We start from the raw sequence: 26,366 nt of genomic DNA on the forward strand, positions 1-26,366 counted from the left end.
TGAAGGATTTCTTCAAAACTACTTCACAGATTCTTATTAAATTTGCACCACAGATAGGCATTAGTGCATGGAAGACTCCATTAGATTATGGAGGTGATCCAGATCCGGACTGGCAGACGTCAGAAATCTCTGATTGCTCTTGTTCTAAATGTAAGCATCATCACTTCATCACTTTTCCAGTGAGTGTTCTTGAGACAAGTCAGGGGATGGAAACATGAACATTTCCAAATCACTGGATATACAGTTGTGCTCAAAAGTTTACATACCCTGGCAGAATTTTTGCTTTTTTGGCCATTTTTAAGAGAATATGAATGACAACACAAAAACTTTTTTTCACTCATGGTTAGTGGTTGGGTGAAGCCAGTTATTGTCATGCAACTGTGTTTCCTCTTTTTAACTCAAAATGACAAGAGAACTACCCAAATGATCCGGATCCAAAGTTTACATACCCCTGTTCTTAATACTGTGTATTGCCCCTTTAACATCAACGACAGCTTGGAGTCTTTAGTGGTAGTTTTGGATGAGGATCTCTGATGGTAAAGCTGCCACTGAATATGTCTTGGAAAGCCACCAAGACACCCTGACAACCCAGGAGAAGTTATGGGCTTATGTGGCTGTGATTGGAGAAATTGTGCACAGTGCAGGCTTTGCATTTTGCATCACTACTCTTAGCTTCATAGTGGAGTAGAGCAGAGAAGGATTTTCTTTCACCGAAACAGATCAAATCCAGGCTTGCATCTCAGATGTACCTTCTGGCAATTTGTAGCTAAACCTTCAGGTCTTTTTAAGAAAATCCTCCTCTATATCACTTCATCATGAAGATGGACAACTGGTGATACAAAATGCAAAGCTTGCACTGTATAATTTCTCCAATCACAGCCACATAAGCCTATAACTTCTTCTGGGTTTGGATCAGGGTCATTTGTGTAGTTCTCTTGTCATTTTGATTTAAAAAGAGGAAACACAGTTGTTTGACAATAAATGGCTTCAGCCAACCACTAACCGTGAGTGAAAAAAAAGTTTTTGTGTTGTCATTCATATTCTCTTAAAAATGGCCAAAGCAGCAAACATTCTGCCAGGGTATGTAAACGTTTGAGCACAACTGTATCTTAAACTTCATTTACATAATTCATTAACAAACAGAAAATGATATGGTTCTGTAAGGTAAATCTGTGTCAAGTAGAAAGTTCTCAAAAAGTGAGTGACTGTGCTGGAAGGAGAATAGTGAGAGAAGCCTCTAAGACATCCCTCAAAGAATTATTCCAGACCGTTCAAATGTATTCTGATTTGGTATTATACATTTCTGTTTCAACCTACCTTGAAAGTCCAGGCCCCATGTGTAAACTGAATCCCCCGTTTCCTCTCCACTCTAACCATACGGAGGAGGCATTAAAATACGGTACAAACCAGTTACTGAAGTTTTTCCCATTAGTTATTACTTTAATTTCATTGTTACTTTTTGTATTCAATTCATGTGACATTCCTATGATGCCCAATTGCGTATCCCTGTGTGCAGAATGTATGTGCTGTAGACCCGCCATGCAAACACTTTCTGGTGCCAGACAATATAAATGGGCCAGTGCTGTGCTTGATCACACCTCAGATTTAGACAATCACACACACATTTCAGAGGATGTAGGCGTGTAAAAATGACAACTGCATAGAGTGGAAACTTATAGTCTATGTAACATATGGCTCACTGTCTCTATTCCCAAGAAACCTCAGTAAAGCAGCAACTCAACAGCAGCTCAGCACCAAAAAAGTGTTGACAAAATGTATCTTCACAAAATTCGAACCATCAAGAAAACTAGGACTGTAGGTAATGACTATTTTCCTACTGGATTAATCTGATGATTATTTGTTCCATTAATCCATTAACTGCTTGGTCCATAAAATGCCATAAAATAGTGAAAATGTTGATAAGCATTTCCCAAAGCCCAAGATAATATCCTCAAAAGTCTTATGTCCATAAAGATGGGAATGGATGAGACTTTATCTACAGCAATACAATGTGATTCTTTATTGATCCTGTTGTTGTCAGGATTGGTATTTTTGGATTGTTTTGTGAAGTGTCTTTTATTTTATTTTTGGTGTTTGTGTCAATGCGTTCTCGTCTTTCACTTGGGAGCTTGGTGTTGGACGGGTTGTTATCCACGTCCTGCTCTAGATCTTTCTCTCACACCTGTCTCATCTCCTGCTCATCACGTCCTGTATTTATTCTTTTCCCTCTTCTCTCCACCAGATTGTTGTGCTTCACCGCCTTCGCTTCCAGGCTGTCCTCTGAGTTTTTGTCTTGTGTTTTTTTCTTAGCCCTGCCGTGTTTTTTGACTCTCAGCCTGTTTTCTGGACCCCGCCTTTTGCCTCATGTTTTGGTTACTGTTGCTGATAATTGACTGCCTTCTTGTGTGTTGAACCCTGCAAGTATTTTCAGTAAAACCTTTTGAAAGCCTGTGTCAGAGTTCAGCATTTGTTTCAAGCCATTTCGGGTTACAGAAACTGTTATTGATTCCTCATGCATTTTCTGTGTGGAAATATGCAGGCCTACACACAATTTCAGTCTCAGTATAGTTGTTATCTTTGTTACCCAAAGCAGTTTGACATCAAGATAGTAACTGATAACATCTGAGGTACACAATCATGATACACTGAAAAATTTTGAACTGGTTCTTAATTAGAACAATTCTCCATTCCCACCCCTATTTGTCCACAACCTAAAGGTATTCAGTTTATCATCACAGAAGAGTAAAGAAAGAAAAAAAAAGAAGACATTTAAGAAACTAAAATCAGAGAATTTTCAATTATCAATGTTCAAAATTGGCATTGTATTTAATTAGTGTAATAATAGTTAACTAGTGTGCTGCCGTGAGGACCCACAGGCTCTAGATTGGGTACTGTTTATAAAATATGTAGCAAACTCAAAACAGAAAGGCCACGGGAATTGAACCCACGACCTTCGTGCTGTGAGGCAACAGTGCTAACCACTAAGCCACCGTGCTGCCCCACTGAAGTAAATTATTTAATTTTAATTAAATTTATTCAATTAAAACCGAACACAGACAAGTTCAATGCACAGCATTTTATTCAGCAATACGTAACCCTATAATGCCTGTCCCAAGAAACGTATGTATCAAAAAATGATACGTACGACATTATAGTGTTAAACTTGCAATGCTACTCTGTTACTGTTCAGAACTGAAGTCATTCAAACCTGACAAAACAAATAACTGTTCAGTTAAAACACAGTTTAAGAAACTGATCAACAAAACCAGAAATAAATCTTGGTAAATAAATCATGAATTAAAGTATGAATTGTGAAAAACACATAAGAAGTAGGAACCCAAGAAAATGTAAAATATTCAATCGCAAAAAGTTTATGAACACTCCTTTCACACTTTCTCTACATCTTTTGTCATAACCATGTAGACCTTACACAAACACACAATGAAGTGGTACAGAGGAGGGGTTTCTTTCAGCAAAACATTAAATCTAGGCTTGTATCTCAGATGTACCTTCTGGCAAATTGTAGCTGAACTTTCAGGTCTTCATTTTAAGAAAATCCTTCACTTCATCATGAAGCTGTATAACCAGTAGGGCTGAAACGATTACTTGAATAATTCGATTACAAAAAATGATCGAGGCAAATTCTGCGCCTCGATGCTTCCTTTAAACATTGTAGTACATATGCCAGGCCTGTGTGTGGTGCCGTAATGTCCCCAGAAAAACAACAGAAGAAGACTAGAGCATGCGCTCAGGCCGTGTAACAGCTAATAATTTAGCCCTTAAAGCTACCGCTTTACAATGCGACACGAGAGGGTCCACACTGATCATCTGAAATAGACTTACTGCACATTTAAAGCGAAGCAGTGTGTTTGTCTATTATTAAAAAACACATGGTCTGCTCGACGTGGTGAGTGACTATTGACCCGACGGCTGGGTACCCACAGTAGAAGCCGGCTGCTGTTCAGACTTGCACTAAGTGTTTCGCTTTTTCTGGGCAACACACAATGCTTCACAGACACGGTAACTTAAAAAAAAACTGCGAGGCTTGCATGTTCAACCTCCTGCTGAAATGCATCTGCTGAATCGCAGAGAAACAGGGATAAAAAAAATAAAAAAAAAATCACGTAGGGATCCAGTCGAACAACCTTACAAAAAAAAAAAAAAAACAACTCCAAATGGTTACATTTTACAAGTTAGGGAAAAAAAAAAAAGCAGAACAGAAAGCCGCATCCCATCCTCATTTCAGCAAAACGTACTTTTTAATCCGATTACTCGATTAATTACCAGAATAATCGATAGAATACTCGATTACAAAAATAATCAATAGCTGCAGCCCTAATAACTAGGGATACACAATGCAAAACTTGCATTGTGCACAATTTCTCCAGTCACAGAAGCCTGTAAATTCTTCTGGGTTGTCTGGTTGCCTTGGTGGCTTTCCTCACTCTTCTTCTTGCACAGTCACTCAGTTTTTGAGAACTGTCTACTCCACACAGATTTACCGTAGAGTGTCATACTGTTTGTATTTCTTCATAACTGATGTAAATAAAGTTCAAGACATATTCAGGAAAATGGAAAATGTTCATGTATCCATCCCCTGACTTGTCTGAAGAAAACTGGCAATTAAACTGATTATTTACAGGTATTATACTAAGGCGGCTGATTACTTATGCAACCCATCATCTTGGCTTTTATATTTTTAATTAATTTATATCAAGTTGTATGTTGGGGAAAGTGTAATGCACGGACCCACAACAGGGGGTGTAAATGAACGGTCAATAGATAAACCAAAATCACCTCTGGCGTTGGCCAGCAGTACCTCCTCTTCTGGCGGCCCATACAACATTGTAGAGATTTATTTCAGTTTGAGTCTAAGGAAGATAATTGTAGAAATTTTTATATTGAGAAGCCTGATTTACTTTTTGTATTTGAAATGCCATAAACAAATTAAATTGTGTGAAATACCAAGGGGCTGAATACTTTTGCAAGCCAGTGTGTGTGTTGCTGTAATGCCATAAAGCAGTTTGTGTTTCTTAAGAGACCTGAGACTTTCGTTCAAAGGACACCGGGTCAGCCTCCCTGAAGTTGCAAGGTTGTTTTTTTGCTACAAGACCCTTGGTGGAGGGGGTGGGGTGGGGGTCCCATTCTCCCCAAATCAAGTCATTTAATGATCATGTAGAAGCCTGCGGACTGTCCATGCAGGCTCGCCGTCGATGATGCGGGCAGGAGGCAGTGCTGGTCCGGGGGTGCAAAGGTCTGAGGTGTGATATGGTTTAAGCTTGGAGACATGAAAAACTGGATGGATCCGCAGTGAAGCAGGGAGTTTCAGCTTCACTGCGGCTGGACTGATGATTTTGGCAATCTTGAATGGTCCGATATATCTGTCCATCAGTTTTGGTGACTCCGTGTTAAGCGGGATGTTCTTGGTTGACAGCCAGACCTCCTGCCCGGGCTGGTATTCAGGGGCCGGGGCGCGTCGGTGGTCTGCATGGTTCTTCGCCCGCGTCCGGGCTTTCAGCAGGGCAGAGCGGGCTGTTCGCCACACCCGACGGCACCTCCTGAGGTGGGCCTGGACCGAGGGAACCCCGACCTCTCCCTCCACAGCCGGAAACAATGGGGGCTGGTACCCCAAACACACTTCGAACGGGGAGAGGCCGGTAGCAGATGAGACTTGGCTGTTATGAGCGTACTCGATCCAGGCCAGATGCTGACTCCAGGCCGTCGGGTGTGCGGATGTCACACATCGTAAGGCCTGTTCCAGCTCCTGGTTGGCCCGCTCTGCCTGTCCGTTGGTCTGAGGGTGGTACCCGGACGAAAGGCTCACGGTGGCCCCCAGTTCCCCACAGAAACTCCTCCAGACTTGCGAGGAGAACTGGGGACCATGATCCGAGACTATGTTTGTTGGGATACCATGCAGACGTACGACGTGGTGGACCAGGAGGTCTGCAGTCTCCATGGATAGCCCAAAATCACCTCTGGCGTTGGCCAGCAGTACCTCCTCTTCGGGCGGCCCACACAACATTGTCGAGATTTATTTCAGTTTGAGTCTAAGGAAGATAATTGTAGAAATTTTTATATTGAGAAGCCTGATTTACTTTTTGTATTGTGTGAAATACCAAGGGGCTGAATACTTTTGCAAGCCAGTGTGTGTGTTGCTGTAATGCCATAAAGCAGTTTGTGTTTCTTAAGAGACCTGAGACTCTCGTTCAAAGGACACCGGGTCGGCCTCCCTGAAGTTGCAAGGTTGTTTTTTTGCTACGAGACCCTTGGTGGTGGTGGTGGGGGAGGGTCCCATTCTCCCCAAATCAAGTCATTTAATGATCATGGTTACTCTCTGTAAAACTGAGGTAGAAATGTTGCATAGCTCCCCTTTAAATAAATGCAATTGTGTTTTCCCTCTCTTACACACATTCTCTTACACCCACACACCAGCTCTAACCCATACACCTACATATACACATACAGAAACTCTCTCTCTCTCTCTCACACTCACTCACTCACACACTAATTGCATTTGATAAGGTACATACTTAGGCTTTTCCAAAGCCAAGGAAAAACAGTGCCAAGGGGTCCAACAAAAGCACAAACCTATCAATGTAAGGAAACAGAAGGCCAGGGTTTGGCATAGTTTTACCCTGACAGCGTACATTAATCTGTATCCAAAGAAATCCCTTTTATCCATACAAATCATTTACCAAAGCTTTTGTGTGGGGCTTAGGTTAGGGGGGCTACCACATCACTGCATTCTCCAACAATCGCATTCAGTTCGTGCTTATTTTGAGAAATGTGTAATCCCCTAATGTCATCATGCCAGAGTCACGATTATGTCATCTCACTGAACAGTCCTCCACACAACACAATGTATGTGTGTGTGTGTGCGCGCGTGCGTGCGCACGTGTATTATGTTGGTGTAGAAATATATGAACACCAAAAAGAGGCAACAGATCTTGCATTAAACCACTGATTACACATCTTTCTTAGAATTTTTAAGGTTCAAATGGCAAGTAACAAACCTGATAGAAATACCAATGCTGCTGCTGCATAGGGGAAATTTGATTACTCTGGTAAATTTTGCTGCAGAGAATCTTGGCCAAGACAGTGTGTGAGCTTGTATGCAGCACAGTTCACTGCAGCAGAGCATTAATATCTATAGAACCATCTTACCATTATAACTATTTCTTAATTAGGTTTGTGTGTGTGTGTGTGTGTGTGTGTGTGTGTGTGTGTGTGTGTGTGTGTGTGTGTGTGTGTGTGTGTGTGTGTGTGTGTGTGTGTGTGTGTGTGTGTGTGTGTGTGTTCTCCCGTGCAGTGTTCATTACAAACACATACGTCAGAGCAAATCAGCCACTGAACACAGTCCCACTGAGCAGTAATACAGCTACTACAAGAGAGGTACAGAGTATATTGGCATGCATGATTTTTAAAGCATGCTACTGTCTTGCAAAATAACAGAAAATTAACAACATAAATGGTTTCACAAAGTTTTTGCATAAAAAGATATGCTGCATACGAGGTCTGTCCATAAAGTATCGTACCTTTTTATTTATTTTTTTAAACTATATGGATTTGATTCATATGTTTTCACGTCAGACAAGCTTGAAACCTTGTGCGTGAGTTTTTCCACGCCTGTCGGTGACGTCATTCGCCTGTGAGCACGCCTTGTGGAAGGAGTGGTCCCGTCCAGCTAGCTAGACCAGCCACTGACATTATGGTGCTGCTCTGCTCTGATTGGCTGTCACCCCCTCTTAAAACACCTTTTAAAAGAGGTAAAGGTTAGCCATCTTTCAATTTGTCCAAGGGCTGTTTTCCAAGAATTCCCTGTGAATTTGAACACTATGGCAGTAATAGGACTGGACCTATGCTGAACACAGACAGATGGATGGACGGACGCAAAGCCTTCACAATACCCAATGGCCATATTTGACGGCCTCGGGTAAAAAGTGAACATGCTGTTTATCTCAAAAATAACATTTTTAATAGAAATGATATTAAAATAACTATCCTTTCAACTAAAACAATACAGAGCCTCTCCAATTTAGGTCTGTTGTATAGAAGTTGGATAACTATAATGCAGACCTGGATTCAATTCCTGTACACACAGTTGTACATGGGTACCAGCGTTGGCTGAGAATACAGGTTGGAGACCATGTTTGAAACAAATTTCTTTCAACTGCTACCATTCATCTGGGGTCACTGCAACAGATCATTCATCTCTACGTCACTCAATCCCATATGGAACAACACGGATTTGTAATTTTTATGATTCACATAATGATTTGGCACAAGTTTTATGCTGCAAGCCCTTTGTTTCTGTGTAGGCTCTCAGTTGTCCAGGTGGTTTCCATAGTAGAGAAGCTTGAATCTTCGACTTGACTGGGTTGCTTGACGCAAGGACGTTTCGCTTCAATTTGCAGAAGCTTCCTCAGCTAAAATTCTTGCTCTGGTAGTCTGACTTCACAGTATGACTGGCCACAGTATGTGGGTACCCACGATGGTCCCTGGATAAAGTGCAGAAGTCCCAGAGAACAAAGAGACCAGATAGACAGGAGACGGAGACAAGAAGAAGAGGAGTGTCTCTCCCTTATTTAGCAGGAGTAGGGGAAAAACTACAGAGGATCTTCAGACAGCACAAAATCCCAGTTTACTTTAAACCGGTTAACACCTTGAGACAGAAATTAGTTGTTAATAATTTTGTATATTTTTTGGGATGTCAGCCTCCCGTACCGATCATTCTTGACACATACCTGTGTAGTTTGTCAGGTCTTTATTGAGTGCCCTAATAGGATGAATAAATGGAACAGTTTTAACAATGTTGAATGCTTGGTCTCCAAAGTAAAGGTCAAACAAGCTCAGTGTCCATTGGATTCTATAGCATGTCACATATGTCAACCCGTAACATAACTAAGCATGACACATAGTCCAAACTATTCCTTTTTAAAACTCTGTTAACTCAACTAATAATTTGCATAACACTTTACCAAAATTGGGGCTTTAACTTTTGACCCCTGTACAAACTGAAACTGACCTTTGTCACCATTCTTGCTGTTTTTAACCCATAACTCCGTAATATTCAGTCACAGATAGTCCAAACTATACATTATTGAAATTGTTATGATGAAGCGAATAATGTGATATAGTTTTCAATATGATTAGTGCATCTTTTAATTTTGACCCCTGTATAATTCTTCAATTGACCACTACCTGGCTGCATATTGAAAATTCAGGTAGCTAATTGGTTATGTCAAAAGAGTAATGTCTAAGGAGTATTTGTGCCAAATTTGATGCTTGTATCACCATTTGCAGGATTACGCTCCAAATATTCTCTTATCTGCTGCACTATCTGGCTGATGTAATATTTTCACTAAACAAGGCCCAGGAACAATGAACATGTAAAACCCAATGTTTTTGCTCATAGTACCTGGGTTTGTCCAGATATTTCCTGCTGCATAACTAGCAAAATGAGTAGGGATAAATCTCAAATGACCTTGAGCCCTTTGCACAAGTCTGTTTTCCTGCCACTGTTCAGCACATAATTTTTCACTGCATCATTCATCATTTTATCTGAGAAAATAAACAAATGGAACAGAGGTTCCACTTGACTGGCAAATGGGAATAGAATTTAAAATCTATTTTTAGATCATGGTGTCCTGATAGCATCGACAGTGTGTTGAGACTTAAAAGGCTTATTATGTCAGACATCGGTAAAGAGAGGTGGTCCACATCTGGTGTTCCAAAACTCAGAGTACCCAGCAGCACAGAGATTTTAGAGAACAATCCCTTCCCTGGAATTTCAATCCTACACAGAGGCTCGGCTAAATCACAAGCTAAGGAACTTAAAAGGTCACGGTCTTCACACAGAGAATACTCCCTTTTCAAATACCTCAACCTTCTGTTATGCATCATCATTATGTCTATTCTTAGAGGTAATAGCTCCTTTGGAAATGTTCTGTCACACGCACAGAAAAATGTGTGGTTAAGGAGAGGTCATATCCCTTCTTTGGTATAGTTTCACCGCTAGCTATTGGTGTACTGTCCCCTGCACCAATGTAGGTGAAGTGGATGAGACATTTTAAGATGACCTCTGTGCCAGCTTAGCATACAAATGGCACTCTGTTACTCTCAAATACATTTTCAGTGAGGGTGAGGGAAAACAGGGCTAGGATGAACTTGAATAAGCTATGCTTGGGTCTGAGCGAGCTGAAAGACTCAGCTGGAAGTGACTAAACCATTGATCTAAATGTCAAGTCAAATGTCGCTTATCTTGCAGAGCACACAAGGCGTGACCGTCTAAAACAGATGAAAATTCCATTTAAAAACAAACCACCAGAACAAACTGGACACACCTAGATGAGACTCATTGATGCTGGAATGAAATGAGCTTCAAATACTGAATCACATCTGGCCTGAATTCTCAGTCTCAATGAACTGCTGCTCATAGGTGAATTTTTGCAGGCTGGCATTAAGACCCTCTGCTTCTGTATCTGAGAGCACAGCAGGACATCTGGCCAATGAGGGCAGCGCACCAACTTTAATGATAAATATGTTCAGTAACTTTATCAAGAATAAAGAATAAATGGAACACAATGCTAAAATACCCTCAGCAATATGAGTATTGTGTTCTTTATAATTTGCAGGTGTTTAATTAATTATTAAGATCCTACTGTCTTGTGTACAATTTGTACATGTTCAATAAAGCCCCTCTATCAATCAATCAATCAAAAACAATATTGACGTTTTAAGAGCGGAAATTGTGCAAATCAAGGAATATTTGTAGGTCACCCCCTGTGAAATTGCCGGTATTATTGAGATAAATGTAATTCCAATAGAAAGGTAGCTTTGAGTTTGGGGAAGTTAGCATGCACGCTAACGTCTGATAATGTCTTGTAAATGACTCCAGACGTATTATTGGGTTACATAAACAGCGTTTTCAGTTTTAGACGTGTTTTTTTCTCGCTAGCTTTTACATAATATATGAGCAGACATCATGCACGCTAACGTCTGCTAAATGTCTTGGAAATTACTCCAGAGGTGTTATCAGGTTACATAAACAGCGTTTTCAGTTTTAGAAGTGTTTGTTTCTCGCTAGCTTTGACATAAGATATGAGAAACATGCATATAAACACTCAAAACTATGCGATTTTGCAGAGACCAACCGCTGACGTCACAGTGCATTGGCTGTCACACCCAACACTCAAAAACAAAACTGAACAGATTCAAACACATTGTGACTTTTTAACCTCTTAAAATACTTCTTAAAATAGGTCAAGGTTAGCTCTCTTTGAATCTGGTCCAAGTTCGGTGTCCCAAGAATATTTCCTGTAAATTTCAAGACTCTGGGAGCAATAGGACTGGACCTATGCTGAGCACAGACAGAAGGACGGACGGACGGATGGACGGACGGACGCAAAACCTTCTTCAATATCCAATGGTCATATTTGATGGCGTTGGGTAAAAAGCATGATATCATATATAAGGATCAGTGAGTGGTCATCAGATCACCCCACTAAAATTGGCAATATGAATCATTTTAAGAATAGGAGCTGTGACCCCTGGGTGATATGGGAAACACAGGAATGTGCAAACAGGAGAACTTAATTGTATTGGTTACTTTGAAGCCATGTGAATTTGAGCAAGTCACTACTGGGAAAACAGGGCACACGCTTTGATCACTTTCCTGAACAAAGACGCTGCAATGAGATCAAGAAATGGACGTACTGTGTTATGTTCCAGTGCAGTGTTATTTAAAGTGGATATGACATCTAAAATATCAAAATATACATACAGTATAGTAAGTTGAAAGTGGTTTTAATCATTATCACTGAGAAATAAAGTTTGTACAGCTTCTCAAAAGTGTGTTTCTTGGAAAGCGCGTTCCATCAGCGGTCACGTGATGCAGTGATGTCACAGCGTGGAGAGTCCCGTCTTTGTCTGTTCAAGTAACAACAGGAACAGACAGACCTCAGCATGGACAGTGACAAGATCAAGAACTTTTCTGACTCTTCAAGTGTGGATTATTTCTGTAAGGAAATCGAGACTGACTCGGATCCTGAGGATGTCGCAGCAGTGATTAGATCCTACAGACTGGAGCCGTATCTTTCAGACGAACATTCAAACCAGGAGCATTCTGGAAAATAATGCCGACGGAGCTTATGGCGGAGCCGAAGCAGAGGCAAGAGACGTGCCAATTCCGATGGATTTTGAAATGCTGCAGAACAATGGATGGTAAGGGAGGCTTTGATTTTTGTTGCTGCTGTTTATAACACTATAATTATAGCATTTTTGATTCTAGCGTCTGTTTACTGCCTTTGTTATTGTTCCGGAGCCGCAACAGTGTAGTTATTACTTGCGGACCACCGTCATTACCTGCGGGTTTTTGCCGTTTTCGAGTGCCTGGCATTGCATTCATCCATGTTTAGTTACGTTATTTTCATGAAAGAATAGGAAATAAACTCCGAAAGTTTTGAAAAAGATCGCTGAAAACAACAGTGAACATGCCGCTGTCGTGTTTACTCCATATTGCACTGATATTTTTACAAGTTCCTTGACCATTTCAAGATTATTGTGAACATATTATTTGGGGTTGACATTTTATGTGTTCCTGTGAGCGGTGCGAGAACATGGAGACGGTAGAGGAAAGTGTCAGCTGTCGGGAGCAAATGCGTGTGCGTGTGTGAGAGCGGAGCGAGCGGCAACCTGACATTTCGTGCATCACACAACACCGCAGCTTTCGATCAATCTGCCTGGACTTGAAAAGGCTAAAACCTTTTGCCCTTGTGTTTGTGCAATATGTTGCGACACACTGGTCAGGCATATCGACAAACAAGTCCCTGAGAGCTGTGTTTAATCAAAGTTTCTGCCGCTAAAAAAAGTGTAATCAACAGCCACCAGGCGCGCAAGCCGATACGGTCTACACGTAGTGACGTATTTCAGGCTTGGTGGTCAGCGGGAAGCTGGTCACGGGGCGTGCACATTTTTCAGTGGCGGGACGTTCAATGTTGTATATAACGGGAGAACCGCATCCATCTTCCCAAAATGCTTAGGTTGACCGAATTATATAACCTTTGTTACATGTAATAAGACTATGTTGTCTTTAAGTGTCATATCCACTTTAAGTCACCAATGCAAAGAACTGACCCTTTCAAAAACAAAAAAAAGGAAAAATGAGATACAGCACATGTAATATGTGTATTAGGCTGTACATATGGTATAGCTAAGGTTCTCAGGGTGTGTGGGCTGAGCTCCAGAAGCAGCTGTGGGAAGTCTTGAAGAACAGACCAACACAAATAAGTACATTGCACAGAGCACTCTGACTCATGCAAACTAAAAGTAAAAATAAAACAAAATAAGCCTTATGATGTACTGCTTAGTGGTTTGAAATTTAACTGCCACAATCTGAAGGGTTGCTACTCAGTGATGATCGTAAGGACTATTAGGTCGTCTCATAAAGTACTCCACAGTTACTCGCAAAAGGCAAAGTAGCTATCCGTGATCCAGGGACAATACAGTAAATTGAACAAAAAGCCAGAATGATCATGGATGATCGAAGTCAAGGCAGTTAACCCCAAAGGTTTTAGCATATTTGACCCTGGAGCATTAAAGACTCCTACACTATGCTTCATGACCACCACCTGGAGGCTGAAACAAGCACAGTTAAAAGATACATTGAAAACAAGAGAGAAATCAGAGAGAATCTACTATCTACTGTACGTAGGCTGAACAGTTCTTCACTTTGCTGTCATTTACTAAATGAAAGTGCAGGTGGAAAAACTGTTTCGCCAATGTATAAAAACATGGAACTCAATAGGGCACCGCAGTCTTATTTGAACCCTGTGTGATATCGTGGGATTTGACCACTTATAGGGACAGCCACTCCCATTGCACAATATATACACACCATAACTTCACACGGAAAAATGGTGTACTGTTTTGTTTTCGGCTGCAATCACCAAAGCAATCACAAAAAGTGCAGTTTTTCAGTTCCCAGAGGAGAAGAGAAGACGAGGCGAATGGGACTGGCCATGTCGATAAGTGTTAGCCTACACAGCGACCCAGAGTAGGTATGTTCTCTTGCCTGCACAACTGCCTCGACACGTTTGAGCTCTGGGTCCTAAACCGCAACACATGTCCACTTTCCACAGCATTGTTACTTTTTCTTTGTATTTTCAATTTGTTTGTGTGCAATTTGCCCAAAATCTCAGAGAAAATGCCATGTTTCTGTTCCCGGAAGTAGAGAAATTACTTCATATGCATCATATTTTACCCCTTTAGAGCCCACCCTCAAACGAGACTGCGCTGCCCAAATAGACATTGTGAAATAATTCTTGCACTGTGCATAATTTCTCCAATCACAGCCAAGTAAGCCTATAACGTCTGGATTTTCTGGGTGTCTTGGTGGCTTTCCTCACTCTTCTACTTCTTGCACAGTCAGTTTTTGAGAACTGTCTACTCCATGCAGATTTACCATAGAGTGCCATATTATTTGTATTTCTTCATAATTGATGTAAATAAAGTCCAAAGCATATTCAGTGGTAGCTTTACCATCAGAGAGCCTCGTCCATAACTACCACAAAAGACTCCAAGCTGTCACTGATGTTAAAGGGCGCAATACACAGTATTAAGAACAGGGGTATGTAAACTTTGGATCAGGGTCATTTGGGTAGTTCTCTTGTCATTTTGATTTAAAAAGAGGACACACAATAAATGGCTTCACCCAACTACTAACCATGAGTGAAAAAAAAGTTTTTGTGTTGTCATTCATATTCTCTTAAAAATACACACACACACACACACACACACACACACACACACACACACACACACACACACACACACACAGGGTGTCCCAAAAATGTACCCAAAGTACTTTGAAATATGAATACCAGGAAATGGTTTTACTGGAAAATAATGGCTTTTCTCATTTCAGGAACCCTAATGTTTGTTCTGCAAGACTTTAAAGTCCAGGAATGATGTCGCAGTTGACCCTAATTCAGCGAACGTTCTGTGCAATGCATCCAAAGGGCTGACTTGCAACTCTTTCCATACAAAATTCAGTCTCAGAGTGAACTAACTCCCCAGCAAATGGCAAGGAGACTTGAATTTGCTCGGTGGTTTTCTGGAAAACTGCAGATGGATGATTTGTTTCTTAAAAAACTTTTAAAAAGCCAGGACTTTTGGGGGTGCTTTTGCATTATGGACTTATAAAGGGCCTTCTTTGTCCATCTAAATATACCAAATAGCTCTGGAATTAACTGAATTAGATCATGGTATTTTTTACTTTTTATATACCATGTTTCCAAGATATTGGACAATCAGGTACTTAAGCACACAATAACATCCAAATCATGAGCTCATAAGAACATTTATTAAAACTAAAACAGTTACATGTACATTTCTATCATAGATTTGACTAAAGAATGCTCAGGCAGTAACATCAATCTACAGTATATTATAATAGCCAAGTGGCCTCTGTGTGCGTGCGTGGGTATGGCTTCAATCACAGTGAAACCAGGGAGAGCTGACATTTGCTGTTTGATATGCTTATGTATTTTGAGTCAAGGATGAACATTGCAAAAAAGGAAAGGTGATAGGGCTCATATTTTTTGAGAAATTAGCGATGATAGCTAACCAGTAAATAATGGACATTGCACTGCAGTGCACCATGGGAGTTTGGGGTTTTCAATGTTGTTATTGTGGTTCATGTTTAACAGTGTTAGGGTGATTGGTTTACTGTGTTTTTGTAGTTCAACTGGTTTAGTCAGATTAGTTAAGTATTCCTGTTACCATGAGCGACTCAAGTGTCATCCTGCTGGTACCATAAGTGAAAAGTGCAGTGCTTTGGACCTCTTCTGTCACAGTCTCTGAGAACTGGACATGAGGGGAATCAAACGTCAAACCTTCTTGCTGTGAGGCAAGAGTGCCAACTACTGAGCCACAGAGAACAACTAGATGCATTTACCTACTACTACTACTACTACTACTACTGCTACTACTAAGGACCTAGTACTAAGGGCTGACCCATTTGGTTTGAAACTTCAAGTCCCTCCTGCAATGTCAGTACTATTGAAAATTATGCAAATTTTTCTTACGTGCTATCTCTTTTTGGAGGTATAAAGCCTGATTCAAACTAACGGATTTCAATGGAATTTTGATGATAATGTCAGACAAGATTATGCTTCAAAATATTCTAATGAACAGAAGTTGAATCGTTTCACTGCTCAACTGAATTACGGCACACCAAACTATACACACCAGAGGTGAAGCACGGCACTAGACCTCCACTAGCCTTGTGAAAGAGACAAACAACATTATATTGACCATGTACATACAGGAACATCATTATTATCAGCCTGTGAGAGTGGCCAACGACCTGTGAATATAAAACACCGCAGTGAGCATCTCATCTTTCTCTCCCTATGCCTGTAAAAAGAGCTCCATTAGTACACACTGACAGATAGTCTTCCCAAAATCAGTATTAATGATGACAAACTGGCTTTTTTTTAAAGGAGCACCTGCTTTTCTGTTACAAAAAATAGATAACTGGCAGTTCTCAGCATACATGCATGCACATAAATGAGCAAGCAAGCACATATACTGTCCTTTATAAAACCACTTAGTGATATTCAGTGCAAAGCACTCGTCCTGCAGCTGCTGGAAAGCTTCAGCAAAAATACCTGCCGAGCGGCTAACTATACAATCATACGTGTCTGTTATACACACCTGTGAGTCACACGATACACTGGATGCCTCTTGCCTGAGGTTGAGTGTCCAGGTTGGCCCAACATGTTCACTGCAGCTCCTCGTTGTGCTCAGTGGTGCCTGTGTGCACCCCTCTCAGCTGGCAGCACTGCTCTTACTTACGTCCTCTGCTGAACACGGTGACGCTGACTCATTCAAAAAACCTCTTTCCCGCCTCTCCTCAGCAACTCGCTTATGATGCATGTCACTGTGATCACTCAACCCTAACAACGCATCATGTAAGAGGGAAAGCAAGTAAAGAAAGCCTTTATCATATCCTAAGTAATCACTTATGCTCCTCATTTGTCTCAGAAATTCCTCTATGTAGTTAAAGTCTCTCTCTCTCTCTCTCTCTCTCTCTCTCTCACTCACTCTCTCTCTGAGCTTTACTAATGTGCAGTCCTCAGCAGAGCTGTGGCGTCATAGCACTTTCCTGAACTAGACATCCTTTCTGCTCCATTCCCACTGCAGTCACACAGCCAATGCACACAGTGGGCAGGGCGAGAAGGAAGAAGGGAATGAGGACGGATAACTAACAGATAAAATCAATTTCAATGCGGGATCGGACTGAAGGCGGGAGCGCTCCGTCTTCTGCCGGACGTCACTGCAATGACCCAGATGTACAAAGAGTTTTCGCTGAGGGCCAAATTTTAGCTGCAAATTTGTCATTTTTAAATGACGATTTCTCTGCTGAATTACAAATTTGGGCTTGCAGATTTACTTTACTGCATTCATAAGGGTCTTATAAATACATATCAGCTATTTCTTTCTGAGATCTGACCACATTTATTTCAATGCAGGTCTACTTTAACCCTCTGGAGTCCAGGGTATAAATGGCCATTTTTGACTACTTTTGGTTTTACCTTAATAATTTACCTTAAAAAAAACTTTTTGCTTTGCCGTACTTGGTGACTTCCTCACCTGTGTGACGTTACAGCTTTTCTTTCATTCTGACAAGTTCATTGTGTAAATACAGTATAAGATTGCACAAAAACATAAAATCCGAACAGAAAAAAAGTTTCAACTTATTATTATTAATTTATTAATTTATATAGCGCCAGCTCACGACAAAGTCGCCCCAAGGCACTTCACACAATTCACAACAACACAAATTAATCTAAAATCAAAATTAAAAGCAAGAAAAGCACAATAAAAAGATAAAACACCGAAGAATAAAAGGAAATTACAAAGCAAACACAAATTAAATTAATGATAAGATAGTCTAAAAAAGTGGGTCATCAGTCTTGATTTAAAAGTCTCCACCATGTCAGACTGCCGAATAACAGCAGGTAGATCGTTCCAAAGAGTCGGACCACGGTAGGAGAAGGCTCTATACCCCACAGACTTCTTGTTCATCCTCGGAACACAAAGAAGCCCTGCGAACGCAAGGGTCAATTTTATAAACCAACAATAAAACTTTAAAATCCGATCTGGCAGAAACCGGTAGTCAATGAAGGGATGCCAGAATGGGAGTAATGTGGTCAAACCTTCTACTTTGTGTCAAAAGTCTGGCAGCAGCATTCTGTACCAACTGAAGTACTCGAATGCTAGACTGCAGCAGGCCAGAAAATAAAACATTACAATAATCCAATAGAAGAAATAAACGCATGTATCAAAGTCTCAGCATCAGCTATAGACAGGATGGGACGAATCCTCGCCACATTTCGCAGATGAAAGAAGGCAGTCCTCATAATGTCTCTAATGTGGGGACCAAAAGACAATGTAGGTTCGAAAAGTACTCCAAGATTCCTCACTTTGTCCGTATGATGCACAACACACAAACCAAAATTAAGCGCCAACTGGTCAAAATGATGCCGATGTCTGGCTGGACCAAGAACCATCATTTCAGTCTTATCAGAATTCAAGAGTAGGAAATTACTAGACAACCAACTTCTCACAGATATAAGGCAATCTTCTAAGGTTTTTATATGGGCAAGATTCTTTTTTTTACTGCGAAAACATGTTGAACAAACCATTTTTTTTTTAACTTAGAATGCCAATATAAATGGTAAATTTCAAAAAAATATGTACAAATGTAGCAAAAACCAAAGTTATATACAACTATTTATATTAAAATGCAGGAAATGATTTGGGCATTTTTTTGTACAACTATTTCAAAACAATAAGATGCCACACAAATTATTTGTGCCAAACAGAAAAACAATTCCTGTCCAAAACAAGACAGATTGGACACAGGCCTCACCCACAAGAGTGTCACTGATCGTGTTGTCCACCTGGAGGCAGTGTTGGTAATTTTGTCTGCCTCTAGGTTCCACCTGGAGGCCACCACCATCGTCCCCATCCCCAAAAACCCTACCATGACAGCCTGAATGATTACAGACCCATCGCCCTCATGTCTATAATCATGAAGTGCCTGGAGCAATCAGTCTTCCAGCACATCAGAGACTGCCTCCCTCCCTCCCTTGACCCCCACCAGTTTGCTTACAGGGAAAACCGGTCTACAGAGGACACCACCACCCTCATTCTCTACACAGAGCTGAGCCTTCTGGAGAAAAAGAAGAGCTATGTGAGGATGCTCTATGTGGACTACAGCTCATCATTTATCATCATCATACCGGACATTCTCATTACCAAACTGCTGAAATTACAGATCCCCCTCCCCACCTGTAACTGGATTAAAAACATTCTGATGAGTCATCCACAGTCTGTGAGCTCAGCCCCCACCACTCCCCCACACTTACACTCAGCACTGGTTCCCCTCAAGACTGCATTCTAAGCCCTCAATTTTATGCCCTGTACACCTGCGACTGCTCTCCAACCCAATCAACCAACCGCATTATAAAATATGTGAATGATACCACAGTGGTTGGACTCATCTGTGATGGGGATGAGACGGCGTACAGGGCCGAGGTGGAGGAACTGTCACTCTGGTGCTCAGAAAACAACCTGACCCTGAACGTTCATAAGACAAAAGAACTGATCATAGACTTCAGAAAGAACAGACAGGACTCCCCCACCTCCCCACCACCCACCCCCTCATAAATGGAGAATGGGTGGAAACTGCCACCACCTTTAGGTTTCTGGGCACCCACATCTCCAGAGACATGTGTAGAACTCAAAAAGAATGATAGGTTGAGCTCTCATTAAAAAAAACAACTGCAATGTGGTCATATGTATTCATGAATATGAAAGAACAGGCTCTTAATAATTATTAACTATCGCATACTGTATTTTTTTTCTCAAGATTTGTTTTTGCATACATTTGAAAAAACAACAGATCATAAGTTTAGGATAAATTACTTAACACTAATTTTCAAAGTGGCACTAATGACAACACTCATACTGAACATAATTTCACTTGAATAGACTGATTTTGGAGATCAAGCAATAATTGCAGGTGGGCTTTCTGAGGTCCCAGATAGCTTTTCTGATTTCCTTTTCTAACTTTCAGAATTTAGTAAATTAGCATATGGTCCATTGATACTTATGTGTAGACACTAGTCCCTAGAGGCAACTATTTTTGGTTTCAAAATTCCTAATGTGACAAACAAGAAACAGGTGTTGTAAACAAGTCAATGCTGCTAAAAATACAAACTTGCAGAAACAAAGATACTATTCTGACATGGTTTTGCACATAAGACTGACATGGTTTGCACATAAGACTGGCATAGCATGTGTCAAGTACACACATATATGTCAGAAGGTGGGGGGGCATACCATATTCTGTCCCCCCTGGTTGAAAAGGTGGGGGGGGACATGTCCCCCCTATCCCCCACCAAATTGTGCCCATGATTAGGAATGAACATATCAGAGGGACAGCACAGGTAGGACGGTTTGGACATGTACCAAGGAGGAACACAGAGCATATAGGGAGAAGGATGCTGAGGATGGAAAAGAGGGAGGCCAAAGAGAAGGTTTATGGATGTGCTGAGGGAGGACATGCAGGTGGCTGGCGTGACAGAGGAAGATATAGAGGTCAGGGTAAGGTTAAGATGAGTGTGATGACCCCTAACAAGAGCAGGCGAAAGAAGAAGACGACTAGTGCATATCTGCATTTTTTTTTTCTTTCAAATCATTATGCAGCTAATCAACTTTCCATGAAGCTAATTAAAATGGTCACCAATAAGCCACAGTGGTTAACAGTTTTTGAACACCAGACAGAATCCTGATATAACACCTGATATGCCATCCCCCCAATACCCCATCCCCGTACAGACTGTGCCTGCTCCCAGACCACCAATAACCAGCAAAAATCTATTTAAGCATAAAAATTCAAAAAGAAAAATAATATAGCACCTTCAACTGCACTACAGACTAAAACAGTTAAATATGGTCTATTAAACGAGATAGATTATCTCGTCAATAGCTTTACATCATCATTGAGCACAACTTTGGATGCTGTAGCTCCTCTGAAAAAGAGAGCCTTAAATCAGAAGTGCCAGACTCCGTGGTATAACTCACAAACTTGCAGCTTAAAGCAGATAACCCGTAAGCTGGAGAGGAAATGGCGTCTCACTAATTTATAAGATCTTCATTTAGCCTGGAAAAAGAGTCTGTTGCTCTATAAAAAAGCCCTCCGTAAAGCTAGGACATCTTACTATTCATCACTAATTGAAGAACATAAGAACAACCCCAGGTTTCTTTTCAGCACTGTAGCCAGGCTGACAGAGTCAGAGCTCTATTGAGCCGAGTATTCCTTTAACTTTAACTAGTAATGACTTCATGACTTTCTTTGCAAATAAAATTTTAACTATTAGAGAAAGAATTATTCAAAACCATCCCAAAGACATCTTTATGTTCGACTGCTTTCAGTAATGCTGGTATCGCCGATTGTTCTGTCTGAGTTATTTTCATTAGTCACTTCCTCCAAACCATCAACATGTCTATTAGACCCCATTCCTACCAGGCTGCTCAAGGAAGCCCTACCATTAATTAATGCTTCGATCTTAAATATGATCAATCTATCTTTATTAGTTGGCTATGTACCACAGGCTTTTAAGGTGTCAGTAATTAAACCATTACTTAAAAAGCCATCACTTGACCCAACTATCTTAGTTAATTATAGGCCAATCTCCAACCTTCCTTTTCTCTCAAAAATTCTTGAAAGGGTAGTCGTAAAACAGCTAACTGAGCATCTGCAGAGGAATGGTTTATTTGAAGAGTTTCAGTCAGGTTTCAGAATTCATCATAGTACAGAAACAGCATTAGTGAAGGTTACAAATGATCTTCTTATGGCCTCAGACAGTGGACTCATCTCTGTGCTCGTCCTGTTAGACCTCAGTGCAGCTTTTGATACTGTTGACCATAAAATTTTATTACAGAGATTAGAGCATGCCATAGGTATTAAAAGCACTGTGCTGCAGTGGTTTGAATCATATTTATCTAATAGATTACAATTTGTTCATGTAAATGGGGAGTCTTCTTCACGGACTAAGGTTAATTATGGCGTTCCACAAGGTTCTGTGCTAGGACCGATTTTATTCACTTTATACATGCTTCCCTTAGGCAGTATTATTAGAAAGCATTGCTTAAAGTTTCATTGTTACGCAGATGATACCCAGCTTTATCTATCCATGAAGCCAGAGGACACACACCAATTAGTGAAACTGCAGGAATGTCTTTCAGACATAAAGACATGGATGACCTCTAATTTCCTGCTTTTAAATTCAGATAAAACTGAAGTTATTGTACTTGGCCCCACAAATCTTAGAAACATGGTGTCTAACCAGATCCTTACTCTGGATGGCATTACCCTGACCTCCAGTAATACTGTGAGAAATCTTGGAGTCATTTTTGATCAGGGTATGTCCTTCAATGCGCATATTAAGCAAATATGTAGGACTGCTTTTTTGCATTTGCGCAATATCTCTAAAATTAGAAAGGTCTTGTCTCAGAGTGATACTGAAAAGCTAATTCATGCATTTATTTCTTCTAGGCTGGACTATTGTAATTCATTATTATCAGGTTGTCCTAAAAGTTCCCTGAAAAGCCTTCAGTTAATTCAAAATGCTGCAGCTAGAGTACTGACAGAGACTAGAAGGAGAGAGCATATTTCACCCATATTGGCTTCTCTTCACTGGCTCCCTGTTAATTCCAGAATAGAATTTAAAATTCTTCTTCTTACTTATAAGCAGTGATGCTTATAAGTGATGCTTCTGCATAAATAAATGTTATCCATTCTTTGTGCTCAAACGCCAAAGCAGGGGCGAATCCAGATGGAATAGGAGCATGGGGCAAGGATGTGCCCCCCACCCACAACACCCCTAGATTAAAGGTCCAGTTTTGAAGCCTTTTTTTACTACAACTACTAATACTACTTATAATAATAATAATAATAATAATAATTTCAGTAAAATGTAAAAAAGTAAAATGTTTAGAGAGAATTTAAAAGTTAGAAAAAATGTTAGAAAGAATTTAACAGTTACATTCATAAACAATGTAGGTTAGAAATTGTAAGTTGTATCATTACAGTGCTGTCAACAGTTAAATATGAGGTCAAGAAAGAGGTCTTTACTTTACTTTTTATAAAACAAGTATTTATTTTCATTGAAGTAAAGAAAGGGTGACTATAAAGTGAGTTTTGGCAAAACAAGTATTGTCATGTTGAGGTGGCAGAGGGTTGTTGTCGACAGCTGGGGAAAGTAACTAAAAAAGTAACTAGTAATCTAACTTAGTTACTTTTACAATTGAGTAATCAGTAAAGTAACTAAGTTACTTTTTCAAGGAGTAATCAGTAATCAGTAATTGGATTACTTTTTCAAAGTAACTGTGGCAACACTGCTTATAAGGTTTTGAATAATCAGGTCCCATCTTATCTTAGGGACCTCATAGTACCATATCACCCCAATAGAGCGCTTCGCTCTCAGACTGCAGGCTTACTTGTAGTTCCTAGGGTTTGCAAGACTAGGATGGGTGGCAGAGCCTTCAGCTTTCAGGCTCCTCTCCTGTGGAACCAGCTCCCAATTCGGATTAGGGAGACAGCCACCCTCTCTACTTTTAAGATTAAGCTTAAAACTTTCCTTGTTGAAAAAGCTTATAGTTAGGGTTGGATCAGGTGACCCTGAACCATCCCTTAGTTATGCTGCTATAGACTTAGACTGCTGGGGGGTTCCCATGATGCACCCAGTGTTTCTTTTTATTCACCTCTTTTTGCTCTGTATGCACCACTCTGCTTTTAATCATTAGTGATTGATCTCTGCTCTCTTCCACAGCATGTCTTTTTCCTGATTCTCTCCCCTCAGCCCCAACCAGTCCCAGCAGAAGACTGCCCCTCCCTGAGCCTGGTTCTGCTGGAGGTTTCTTCCTGTTAAAAGGGAGTTTTCCTTCCCACTGTCGCCAAGTGCTTGCTCATAGGGGGTCGTTTTGACCGTTGGGGTTTTCCTGTAATTATTGTATGGCTTTTGCCTTACAATATAAAGCGCCTTGGGGCGACTGTTGTGATTTGGCGCTATATAAAAAAAAAAATTGATTGATTGATTGATTGATTTGGCGCTATATAAATGAAATTGATTTGATTTGATAACACCTGCAAAATGCTGTTTGCAATGATATAAATATGATTTGTACATATAAAAAACTGTCGCATTAATGCATTATACCAGTTTTTCCCAATGCTGGTGCTTGGGACCCAAAAGTACTGCACATTTTACATTTTTCCCTGTTCTAAGTACATGTAATGAGCCAAACCAGGTGTGTTCCATTGTTCAAACCAATGCTGATTGGCTGAACACACTTGACTGAGCTGATCAGGCCACAGTAGATCAGGGACAAACGGCAAATGTGCAGTTCTTTGAGTCCCAAGCACCACCATTGGGAAACACTGCATTATAATGTAATTTTATAAACAACGTGACTTTCTAATTTAAATGACTAAAAACAACGTATGGATGTACACAGCTCCCCCCACAAGATATGTTTTTGTTCTCAAACTGAGTACAAGGATTCAAAAAGAGTTACTACATTAAATGATGGGTGTGAGATGGAGAGACTTCATTCAAGGCCTGAAAAATGGAAGCGAGAGGTTGGCTGGGAACCAGAAACTGAAGAGGCTGACACAGGAAGGGAATACAAGGATTCATCTGAAAATAACTGCAAGTACACAAACACACACCACATGCAGGTAATGCATTAGCAACTGTTGCCCTCATCTCCAAATTCCATCCTCCGCTGCGCTTTCTCATCCATTTTCATAGTTCTACTCATCTCATTGACATACTTAAAGAACAGAGGCAGCCACACTGCCAGTAAACACATTTTTAACACTGCAGATATTGTAGCATTTGGCAGAGACACACTGTAATCAAAACCAGAGATGGAAAATCCGGGCTTCAGAAAGTAAAAGCCTTACCACATATTAGTTCCATCCACCCACTTAAGATGATGAATTAGTCTTTAGGCAGGTAGATGAGCTAATTCAATAAATTACCTATTTTTGGTGCACAGGTAGAAATAATACATGGTAGGGCTTCTACCCACTGAAGCTGGGGTTTAATACTTCTGGTCCAAACGTGATACCACCTATTAAGAGTGGCACCTGTCCTGCCCTTTAAGAGGAGTGTGCCAGGCACACAGGCTGTGGTGCAGAGCAAGCAGACACAAGTGAAAGGATTTCTGGTGAGTTAGCAGCAACCTGACTGAGAACACAGCATACAGTAGCCACCAAAGCTCCCTGTGGTGAAGCAGTGCAGGAACAAACCGAGGTTTTGTATTTTTCCATGAGTGTTTGGTTTTACTTTGTTTCATGGTTGTTGTAAATTTATTTATGTGGTGTATTTTATGGCAAATAATAATGCCTGTGTTGATGGACGTTGGTTGTGAGTTTTTTTTTTCTGTCACCTAAAACATCACTTCATTTTGCAGCCTCACATCGCAGTGCAAGTGCATACATCAGTGACGAGCAACAGCTTTGAACATGACTGCACATTAAAATGGTCATTATTTTTGTGGTTGCTGATTTTTTGAACACTTGCATATGGTGGAGTGAAGCACAAACAGGGCTTTCATTTTCAGGTAAAACTCCCGATGGTATCGTGACTCACGAATGGGTCAAGGGAAGTAAGTTTGAGCACAAAATTGTCTAGGCCTCACATGAAGATAGATTATTATTCATCAACAGCAGCAAGTCAAACTGGAAAGCCTCCACTGTAAAATACTGTCTTAATCTTGGAGGGAACCAGCTAAGGGAATACAGTTTCTATTGACGCGTGGCAACTGTGCCTGTTTTAATTGTGTGCAGAGGGATAAGTGGGTGTGCTGCACAGAGCTCCAAAAGCAGTATTAGATAGATAGCGCCATTCTTGCTGTTTCAGCCCCCTCTCTCTGCTACACATAATACTCCCAGTTACAGTACCTACAGAGTGTGGCATTTGAGCCTCGGCACAGGATTGCTACAGACCTGACCAACAGATGAAGGAAGAAGAAAAGGTCTGACTCGTATAGAAACATCCCCTGTACTTGCAGAGCCATCATTCTCTCTGGCTATCACATGTGAGCTGTAATCACCTCTGTGTTGTCCAGTCAAACTGTTGACCTTGATCTCTGATTGCAACCAGAGCCTCCTGTCTCTCCCTGGACCCTTTTTATCAGATCACATCCAGCCAGACAGGGAGCAAGGGATGGAGGATGGAGGGCAGGCTACAAGAGACAGCTGTGAGGCTCAGACTGCAGTATTG

At 40.7% G+C, this 26,366-nt stretch overlaps 1 protein-coding gene across 6 annotated transcripts in view; it reads right to left on the bottom strand.

Annotated features, from left to right (window-relative positions):
- The window catches only part of plekha7b (pleckstrin homology domain containing, family A member 7b), a 273,942-nt gene that overhangs the window by 200,063 nt on the left and 47,513 nt on the right, over nucleotides 1-26,366 (bottom strand). Inside the window, exon 1 of one of the 6 annotated variants that reach the window (XM_034191270.1) lies at nucleotides 16,717-17,123. The exons of the other annotated variants lie outside the window; for them this stretch is intronic. Coding sequence (XP_034047161.1) covers nucleotides 16,717-16,781 — 65 coding nt within the window. The 5' untranslated portion in view covers nucleotides 16,782-17,123. Of the gene's footprint in view, nucleotides 1-16,716; nucleotides 17,124-26,366 lie in introns of those variants that run through there. 6 annotated transcript variants of the gene reach the window in all.

This window comes from Thalassophryne amazonica, chromosome 2 (genome assembly GCF_902500255.1).
Source record: "Thalassophryne amazonica chromosome 2, fThaAma1.1, whole genome shotgun sequence".
NCBI classification, from domain to species: Eukaryota; Metazoa; Chordata; class Actinopteri; order Batrachoidiformes; family Batrachoididae; genus Thalassophryne; species Thalassophryne amazonica.